Source organism: Coregonus lavaretus, assembly GCF_964263955.1.
Source record: "Coregonus lavaretus genome assembly, chromosome: 8".
NCBI classification, from domain to species: Eukaryota; Metazoa; Chordata; class Actinopteri; order Salmoniformes; family Salmonidae; genus Coregonus; species Coregonus lavaretus.
Window position 1 is genome coordinate 59,791,397 of NC_139995.1, and position 10,807 is coordinate 59,802,203.

The window sequence follows — 10,807 nt, forward strand, 5'->3', positions numbered from 1 at the left end:
CACTGTCCAGTTACGCTTGGTTTCTCCAGTTGTGTTGGACTGCTAAGTCAAATCAAATCACATTTTATTTGTCACATGCGCCGAATACAACAGGTGTAGACCTTACAGTGAAATGCTTACTTACAAGCCCTTAACCAACAATGCAGTTGTAAGAAAGAATACCAAAAATAAAATAAATACAAATCACAAAAAAAGACAAAATAACACAAAATAAAAGTAACATAATTAAAGAGCAGCAGTAAAAATAACAATAGCGAGGCTATATACAGGGGGGTACCGGTACCGAGTCAATGTGCGGGGGCACCGGTTAGTCCAGGTAATATGTACATGTAGGTAGAGTTATTAAAGTGACTTTACATAGATAATAAACAGAGTAGCAGCGGGGGGGGGGGGGGGGGGAATAGTCCGGGTAGCCATTTGATTAGATGTTCAGGAGTCTTATGGCTTGGGGGTAGAAGCTATTTAGAAGCCTTTTGGACCTAGCGCTCCGGTACCGCTTGCCGTTCGGTAGCAGAGAGAACAGTCTATAACTAGGGTGGCTGGAGTCTTTGACAATTTTTAGGGCCTTCCTCTGACACCGCTTGGTATAGAGGTCCTGAATGGCAGGAAGCTTGGCCCCAGTGATGTACTGGGCAGTACCCACTACCCTCTGTAGTGTCTTGTGGTCGGAGGCCGAGCAGTTGCCATACCAGGCAGCGATTTGATTTGATGCAACCAGTCAGGATGCTCTCGATGGTGCAGCTATAGAACCTTTTGAAGATCTGGGGACCCATGCCAAATCTTTTCAGTCTTCTTAGGGGGAATAGGTTTCGTTATGCCCTCTTCACGACTGTCTTGGTGTGCTTGGACCATGTTCGTTTTTTGGTGATTTGGACACCAAGGAACTTGAAGCTCACAACCTGCTCCACTACAGCCCCGTCGATGAGAATGGAGGCGTGCTCGGTCCTCTTCTTTTTCCTGTAGTCCACAATCAGCTCCTTTGTCTTGATCACGTTGAGGGAAAGGTTGTTATCCTGGCACCACACGGCCAGGTCTCTGACCTCCTCCCTATAGGCTGTCTCGTCGTTGTCGGTGATCAGGCCTACCACTGTTGTGTCATCTGCAAACTTAATGATGGTGGAGGAGTCGTGCCTGGCCATGCAGTCATGAGTGAACAGGGAGTACAGGAGGGGACTAAGCACACACCCCTGAGGGGCCCCCTTGTTGAGGATCAGCGTGGCGGATGTGTTGTTACCTACCCTTACCACCTGGGGGCGGCCCGTCAGGAAGTCCAGGATCCAGTTGCAGAGGGAGGTGTTTAGTCCCAGGGTCCTTAGCTTAGTGATGAGCTTTGAGGGCACTATGGTGTCGAACGCTGCGCTGTAGTCAATGAATAGCATTCTCACATAGGTGTTCCTTTTGTCCAGGTGTGAAAGGGCAGTGTGGAGTGCAATAGAGATTGCATCATCTGTGGATCTGTTGGTGCGGTATGCAAATTGGAGTGGGTCTAGGGTTTCTGGGATAATGGTGTTGATGTGAGCCATGACCAGCCTTTTAAAGCACTTCATGGCTAAGTAGACCTAGATCAAATACAGAAGGTGCGCTGGATTTAGTTTTGGGACAAAGCCTAGTTCATTGGTTCCATTGTACTGGGCAAACTAAATAACACAGCGGAAGTATTTTAAATATTTGACATACAGTATGTATTTAACTAAATGTATAGTCTGAAATAGCCGCTTCTCACTACGAGAGATTTTATTTCTGAAAATGTAATCCAATACAGACGGTATTGTCCAGTAAATTTCAACAAACTGCAAGAATTGGACACATCTGTTAGACACAAAATAAATAAATAGTTGGTTGAGAAACTGCATAGATTGATCACCATCATGTGACCAGAGGACTCCAGACTTTAGCCTAATGTATACCTTACGCAAAATGGCCATTCTGGGTCCGTCGGCAAACGTGCAGCCCTGCAATTTGTAACTCAACGGAATAACTCAGGTTTGCCATTTTGCGTAGCTAATTGTGTTCTTGCGTTGCATACTTGTGCAATGTATAAATTAGGCTTTATAAAAAGACTGCTATGCTGCAGCGTTAGAATTGTAAGTGTTGTGTAAAATTCACACTATTGTGCATCATCATACCGCAGTTAAAAATCACATGTCAACTTAACTTGTCTTAAGTGATTTTATTTCATACCGGTACATTGAAATCAAGATGAATAATATGGGGCGAAAAACACGTTACAGCCATACCAATCTGCTCTAGTTTTGGTCTAAGAATACCTTTGGCAATCACAATGACTGTTTGGTCCCTGGCTTGAACACAACCATTCAGTAATATTTAAAGGTCTTTTCAACAATATGGCAACAAATATGGCAACATTTAAGGCCCTGGTTGTGAGCTACAACATGATGATTCAAGGCATTTGAACACGAACACTTCACTTTCCCCAAAAATAAACCTCACCTAACCTAACAAAAGCCTTCAACTTAACCAATTCCTTAATTAGACGGTAGTTTTGTCCTGAAATTTTAGCAACTTCTGGGATGGTGAAATTGGCGACAAAAACTATGCCCCAATTAAATCCAGAGTGAGGCGGGATGAAGAGGCAGCTATCCAATCAGAACAGTGAATCGTATCAGTAGTGGCGCAGTGGTCTAAGGCGCTGCATCGCAGTGCTAGCTGTGCCACTAGAGATCCTGGTTCGAATCCAGGCTCTGTCGTAGCCGGCCGCGACCGGGAGACCCATGGGGCGGCGGCGCACAATTGGCCCAGCGTCGTCCAGGATAGGGGAGGGAATGGCCGGCAGGGATGTAGCTCAGTTCGTAGAGCATGGCGTTTGCAACACCAAGGTTAAGGGTTCGATTCCCACGGGGGGCCAGTATGAAATAAAAAATAAAAAAAATGTATGCTCACTAACTCACTAACTTTAAGTCGCTCTGGATAAGAGCGTCTGCTAAATGACTTAAATGTATCATGTTGTGGCCTAACATCACAGCTTGTGCTAGAACTGTAAAAGATAGCAAGGGAGCACCAATGACATGTTTGGCACAAAACAAAAACACTAAAAGAGGCTAAACCAACATGAAGGGTGAGTCTCAAATGTCACCCTATTCCCTAGTGTATAAGGGAATAGGGTGCTGTTTGGGACGCTGACGATTACACAGTCCCTGTGAAGTACCCTTGATTGACTGTGCCACTACAATACAACATGTCTAACTTAAAATAACTGATGGAAGAAATGCATCATCATAAACCAGTCAACTGAACTAATGATGAAAGATCGCAAAACACTGTGGCAACTTCTTCACAAACGGCCAGATTTAGCTTACCAAGCACTCTCACTGGTTACCAGTTAGCACCGATGCACAGTTTGCACCCGATGTAAGACAGAGTTAAAGCTAATATCTGTTTAAGTTTCCGTTTTCAAACATCTGGCGTTGGGAAAGTTCAGCAAAATCAAGGTTCAAGAAAACACTATTTTTTTTTTTTTTTTAATAAGGTGGTTTCAAATGCTTTACTCAAGAGAAAATAAAAAAACCCACTACAAAACATGTAATGCATTATTTTAGGTTTACTGAAAAGAATAAGGCCATTTTAACTTTCCCCTTCAATGGAATTGTTACGATTTAAGAGCTTACATTCAGCAAACATTTTGAGGCTGTCAAAAGTTCAAACTATGAAAGAGGATAAAAGTAGATTTTTAAAAAAAAATCAGTAGGCTTCAGTACATCAACTACAGGAAGACATAACTGCCCCTAAAACAAGGTTACACAATTTCAGGGGACCAAATTATTTTCATTTGTCATGTAGGCTATACCTAATAGGGTAAACATTTTTATTTTTGTTCTTGCAAAAAAAGTTATCCCACAGTGTGCCTTGACACTGCTTACCAAGTCTATCAGTCCATCCTCAGTGTACAAAACAGAAGCTGGTTTAAAAAAAAAAAAACAATTACATTCTGACCAGCAATGTCTATGCTTGAGTGTCTTTCAAGCACCACCGTGTATAACTTCTGCACAACGTTAGTCCCTTCAGTCTTGTTGATGCGGTAGAGTCATGACATCATCCCGTCACTGCTCAATACGAGGAACGTACTTTACTGTCGTCGGTCAGATGATGTTCCCTTTCTGGCTTCAACACAGCGGTAAAGACAGACCTCAGTGGGCTTAGCCAAGCCTTGTTGCAAAATGGACGCTAGGCTAAACCAAGAAGTCACTGGAGATATCGTCACGCTGGTATTCCGCTAGAGTTTCATACAGCGGTCGTATCTGTATCACTGGGGACAGGTTCACCTGCAGGATCCTCTGGGCCTTCCTCCTCAGCTCCTCCACCGTGATGCAATCGTCCACTTTGATCACCTTCCACCGCAAACTGTTCTCGTCCAGACGACACTCCTCTTGACGGTTCATCATCCACAGAGATTGGTCATCCCTCCAGGACCGTCTGTGGTTTGACACGTCAGTCTTGTAGTTGTAAACTCCTCGGCCGTTCTGATATATCACGGGGGCAGAATCTCCGATAAGGGCTCTGTTCCATTCCGGACAGGAGGCATGGTACCTTTGACCAACCAAGGCAACTGCTTTTGGTGTTCTACCCGCGTTCTGCGAAGGCAGTAACGGTATCCCTGAAAGTGTTGGAGGTTGAGAGTGAATCTGCATTCTCGCAGTGTGACCCCTCCTCAAACCTGTAATGTTGGTTAGTTTCAGGTACTGCTGCTGTACCTGAGCAGGTTGAATAGTCAGAATGGGAGGTCTGGAAAAGACTGATCTTTTGTGAGATTCGGATGCGCTTGCACTACTCCACGATGTGTACTTGTTAGACTCCTTCTTCTTCTTCTTCCTCCTTCCCCTCTTCTTGCCTGGCCTTGGACTCCTGCTGGCCATGTCCATAGAGTACATCTCTGCTGTACAGGATCTGTAGCTGTACACATCTTTGCTTCGTAGCACTGTGGGCTTGTGGCCCTCTTTCTTAAGCCCTTGCAGAAAGGATACCAGTTCCTCTGTGTCTGAAAGATCCTTTGACATGGGGTTGAGGATCTGTAATGCCTCGAAAAGGACAGTCTGTCCCGCTGAGGCAATTCTGGACCATGAGTTGACGGCCTTCTCCACAACCGGTTCTGTGTAATTCATGACATCTGCCTTCAGGTGAAACCATTTGAGAGCAGTCAGTCTTTCTCTTCACCCTGTTGAGAGAATGTAGAGAGTAGCAGTTTCCAACAAATAAAACAAGACAAACTAAAAACATTGCATGCTTACTGATGTAATGGATGGTAAGGGTCCCTAATGGAATCAATTCTATGTGGGTGGGCCTCTGATTTAGACCTCTAATAACAGTGGCATAAGCTGCAGCAACGTGGGCAGCATCTGCACAAACATCTTGGCAATAAGCTTGGAAAGTGGAGACGTCACATCCCAAGTAAAAAACATAGGCTAATCATTAGTGGAGACATCAATTTTGGTGGCTGCATTATGTTTGCTTGTTATGAGTGAGTGGTGCAGTGGCTAACTAGCTGTAAATAAGTGAATTGTTTCACCCCACAGCCAAAGTTAGCACCAAATGTATTTACAGTTAGTTAGCAACCGCACCTACACTATTTTGAAAGCTACCATAACATTGTGTCAGTTAGTGCGTTTCCAGAAATTAGGAAGTGTTTCCCATTTCTAACCGTATTAGCCAACATTTTTGGCTAGGTGGAGAACTGCCATGTTGCTTAGCAGTTATTTTTGACAGAGAGGGGCATTAAGAGGTCTAGCCTAAACTGAGGCAAAGGGATGACTTTGGACTAGTAACAGATGTGTTTTGCTTCATTTGAAGTAGATTCCGTCAGACCTTGATTCCCCCTACCAGAGGGGGCGCTACTGTACCTACTCTCCACATAGAACGTACAAAATTACGAAGTTCCTCAAATCAAAAATTGTTTTGATTCTTGTGATTTACAGCAAAGCATGCACTGCAGTCCCACTGGATTCATATTGTATAGCCTTACACTTTGTGCGACTGAAAATCAGTAGGCTACATTTTAATGGAAGACGATACATTGTGCGATTTGAACATTGTTGACAAGACATTTTACAACCAGAGCTGAGAAAGTTTGAACTTTATTTAAAATTGTTACTGCGCGATAATCAATCAGGGGAGGGAAGCTCTTGGAAGCCAGTTTTGACAATGTGTTTCACAAAAGAATGAACTCTACATCTATCAATTTAAACTGCTCAAAAAAAGATGTACAAGTGTTATTAATCTGTTAAAACAAAAGTTAGCAAGGGGCCTCCCAAGTGGCACTGCATCGCAGTGCTTGAGGCGTCACTACAGACCCGGGTTCAACTGGCCATGACTGGGAATCCCATAGGGCGGCGCACAATTGGCCCAGCGTTGTCCGGGTTAGGGGAGGGTTTGGCTGGGGGGGGCTTTACATGGCTCATCGCGCTCTAGCGACTCCTTGTGGCGGGCCGGGCGCCTGCAGGCTGACTTCGGTCGTCAGTTGAACTGTGTTTCTTCCGACACATTGGTGCGGCTGGCTTCCGGGTTAAGCTAGCGGGTGTTAAGAAGCGTGGTTTGGCGGGTCATGTTTCGGAGGACGCGTGACTCGACCTTCGCCTCCCAAGCCCGTTGGGGAGTTGCAGCGATGAGACAAGATCGAAATTGGGGAAAAAATGTTTGCAGATCTACAGTACCAGTCAAAGGTTTTAGAACACCTACTCATTCAAGGGTTTTTCTTTATTTTTACTATTTTCTACATTGTAGAATAATAGTGAAGACATCAAAACTATGAAATAACATATATGGAATCATGTAGTAACCAAAAACGTGTTAAACAAATCTAAATATATTTTATATTTGAGATTCTTCAAAATAGCCACCCTTTGCCTTGATGACAGCTTTGCACACTCTTGGCATTCTCTCAACCAGCTTCATGAGGTAGTCTTCAATCAACATCAAGCGCTATGATGAAACTGGCTCTCATGAGGACCGCCACAGGAATGGAAGACCCAGAATTACCTCTGCTGCAGAGGATAAGTTAATTAGAGTTACCAGCCTCAGAAATTGCAGCCCAAATAAATGCTTCAGAGTTCAAGTAACAGACACATCTCAACATCAATTGTTCAGAGGGGACTGTGTGAATCAGGCCTTCATGGTCGAATTGCTGCAAAGAAACCACTACTAAAGGACACCAATAAGAAGAAGAGGCTTGGGCCAAGAAACACGAGCAATTGACATTAGACCGGTGGAAATGTGTCCTTTGGTCTGGAGTCCAAATTGGATATTTTTGCTTCCAACCGCCGTGTCTTTGTGAGACGCGGTGTGGGTGAACGGATGATCTCCGCATGTGTGGTTCCCACCATGAATCATGGAGGAGGAGGTGTGATGGTGCTTTGCTGGTGACACTGTCTGTGATTTATTTAGAATTCAAGGCACACTTAACCAGCATGGCTACCACAGCATTCTGCAGCGATACGCCATCCCATCTGGTTTGGGCTTAGTGGGACTATCATTTGTTTTCAACAGGACAATGACCCAACACACCTCCAGGTTGTGTAAGGGCTATTTTACAAAAAAAGGAGAGTGATGGAGTGCTGCATCAGATGACCTGGCCTTCACAATCCCCCAACCAAATTGAGATGGTTTGGGATGAGTCGGACCGCAGAGTGAAGGAAAAGCAGCCAACAAGTGCTTAGCATATGTGGGAGCTCCTTCAAGACTGTTGGAAAAGCATTCCAGGTGAAGCCTGAGTGTGCAAAGCTGTCATCAAGGCAAAGGGTGTCTATTTGAAGAATCTGAAATATAAACATATATTTTGATTTGATTAACACTTTTTTGGTTACTACATGATTCCATGTGTTATTTCATAGTTTACAATGTAGAAAATAGTAAAAATAAAGAAAAACCCTCTAAAACTTGACCGGTAGTGTATATGCTATCAAAGTAGCCTATTTTGCATTGATAACCAAATATAATCTCATCGACTGTTCAACCCATAAACCAGCCTTTTAAGAATCTCCCGAAAAAGTATTTTGTTTAGCAGTAATAATTTACCAGATTATAGGCAATTCTGAAACTGTAAAAACACCTTCTAGCCATGTGCTTTTTCTCTGAGCAAAAATGATGACATTCTATTTTTAGCTGATATGGGCGGCGAACCCATTCAAGCAGCATATTAAAACTGGGATATTGTTGTAGGGTACACTGGCAAGTGTAAGAATATTTGCCAGGGCATATTATTGAATTATAAATCGTATTATTTCACATGGGCGAGATGTGGCAAGCTAAAAGCCTTGCAGCGGTTTTAAACCAGCTAGTAGCCTACAGCCAACTTCAGCCACAAAACGAGGTAAGGTAAAACAAACCTAAACTTTCATCACATGTAGCTACTACTCAAATATGCAGTTGGTTTTTGATATTATTAGCTAACAGTGGTGATGATGTTTTCACCACAAATGGGAGGACAACAACAAGATCTCTGCTATCGCCCCCTTGTGAATGTTGCTATTCGGGGGTCTAGGAACACATGGACCGGCGAGGGTATCATGTTAACAAAAGGTGCCCGTTGCTCCAAACAATCTCACTCCACCCAAGCGCACACATGGTAAATGACAGAGTGATCTGTGCATTGGGCCTTAAAGGACTTCAGAATAGGAGCAGAAGCTGTCTACGGTTGTGTGCCTCTCTCCCTCGAGCCAAGCGGCTTTGGTTGGCTAGGTAACTAAGAGCCTTCCTCCATGTTAGCTCACGTTAGCTTAGCAAACAATGACTACGTTTCAATGCACACTAATAATTCGATATTAAACTGATTATGGCAGTAGGCAGAGTATGGCATTAGTCATGTAAACACCTTACTGCTTATCTTAAAATCGGCGTACGGTCATAATCTTAGTAAGCATACGCCGATTAAAACACCTGGTTTTCTGAGCAATCTTTCACATTATTTGGACATGTAAACAGCTTAATCGGCGTTCCAGTGGTGTATTTGATCTGCACATGGGTAGCGCAAGCTTCCCTCTTATGCGCGAGTGAAGTGAGTTCGGAAAAACTTAAAGTATGCATCTTATAATTCACATACACACTTTATATGTCCAAACTCAATTAAATAGTCTTCGCAAAAATAAAAGGTCAGTGTCAAAACGTTTTAAACAAACTATTACATGAACCTGACTATCCACAATAATGCTCAATGTCAATGTTTTTTCAGAGCAAGCCAGACTGTTTTTGCACCTTGTCCTCAATCTCAAAATTTTGAGATTCTCAAAGCCAAAGCAAAGCGCTTTTTGACTGCCAGTGTTGATGCCCAACTTCCTATCGAAATGAATGTGCTCCCTAGTCTGAAACAGCCTTTATTACTCAGAGGAAAAGAAACACGAACTTCACATTAGCACGGGAAAGCAGTGGGTGCGGCCTGCCCCATGACAGTCGAACGGTGAGATTTAGAAATGTTGCGCTAAGTAATATAACTAGTTACTTTCTATGGAAAGTAAAGCCTAATTTATTCCATATGTACTTAGGCAAGAACGCAATTAGCTTAATAAAATTGTGATCCTGCGTATCGAGTTACAAATTGTGGGGCTGCACGTTTGCTACAAAACTACGCAGGATAGCCATTTTGTGTATCTAATTGTAGTGGTTTCGTGTAGTTTGAAATTAGGCTTAAAAAGGTAACACATTAGCCTACTGTTCTTAGAAGTAACAAGACATCTGTATTACTTTTTACAACTAATGACCCAAACACTGGTAGTGCCCCTTGTGGTAGGGAGGAACAAATTCAGACAGCCAATCATTTGTTATCCATCTTTTCACCCAAAAATGTATTCTTCAGAATTGCTCTTAATTTCAGGCACCCTTTCCCCCCTTTCTTGAGTGGGTATAAACATTTTTGGTTAGATTCAATTGAAATATGACCAAATAATCTTACTAAGAAAACAAAGGGGTTTACATTGAGTTAAAAACAATGAAAATCTATTTTATTTTCAAAGAAAACCTCAGTAATAAGACTTCCCACAAAACTAGCTAGCGTCTTCAGCCGGGCCACTAGAATACCCCACTTCCCTCCCAGTTAGCCGGTCACAGTTTGCTACGCTATTTGTGGTGTTTCCTTGCGCTTTCTCTGCGTTCAACGCGAAGATGGCACCGACATTTGGAGGGAAATGTCATTAGTTGAAGCACGACAGCGACCAAGAAACACAAACGGCAAAAATCCAAATGAAACCTTACCTTTCTACGGTCCTAAGCAAGCATCATTCGGTCTGTCTGCAACTGAAGTCTAGATTAAAATGGCTGCCACAACAGTTGTGCGAATTGACAGTTAGTGAAAAGAGGCGGGGCTTTAGAGGGAGAAAAAAAGGAAACTGGGTGGAATGAAAGCCCATATAAGGAAGAAGGGGCGTTATGTGAACGTTCCCATTCGGTAAAAAGACTGTTGTTTTTTTTTGTTCGGTTCGGTGCCCGTTTTAGGTTTGTTTTTGAGTTCCGATTCTAGAATCATTTTCTCCGCGTTTCCCTCGCTAAGTATGCCCTCGTTCACTCCCCTTGCGGATTTGAAAGCGTTCGATAGGCGCATGGACGTCAGAAACAAGATGGCACGTTCTTCCATTGCGCTGGTTCATTGGTTATGCTGATAAGTGGGCGCCCAGAAAGAGTTTAGAAAATACCTGCATCTTGAACACGTAGTATATTTGTTATTAAACATGTACACACAACTCGATATATTATGTTATGTTATTAGGTAACTCTTGTTTCAATGCAAATTAATGGCAATTCTGATATATGGATTTATTGGGGTCATCTTTACATCAAAGGGATATATATAAGTACACTAAGAGGTCTAACT

At 43.1% G+C, this 10,807-nt stretch overlaps 1 protein-coding gene across 1 annotated transcript; it reads right to left on the reverse strand.

Moving 5' to 3' along the window:
- Nucleotides 1–3,481: 3,481 nt before the first annotated feature.
- ccdc71 (coiled-coil domain containing 71) lies at nt 3,482–10,255 on the reverse strand. Its single transcript, XM_084167251.1, has 2 exons — nt 10,192–10,255; nt 3,482–5,170 (listed from the first exon to the last, which is right to left on the reverse strand). Exon 2 carries the CDS (start codon nt 5,115–5,117, stop codon nt 4,188–4,190), a length of 930 nt encoding a protein of 309 aa, XP_084023377.1. The 5' UTR covers nt 5,118–5,170; nt 10,192–10,255; the 3' UTR covers nt 3,482–4,187.
- Between the last annotated feature and the right edge of the window lie 552 nt (nt 10,256–10,807).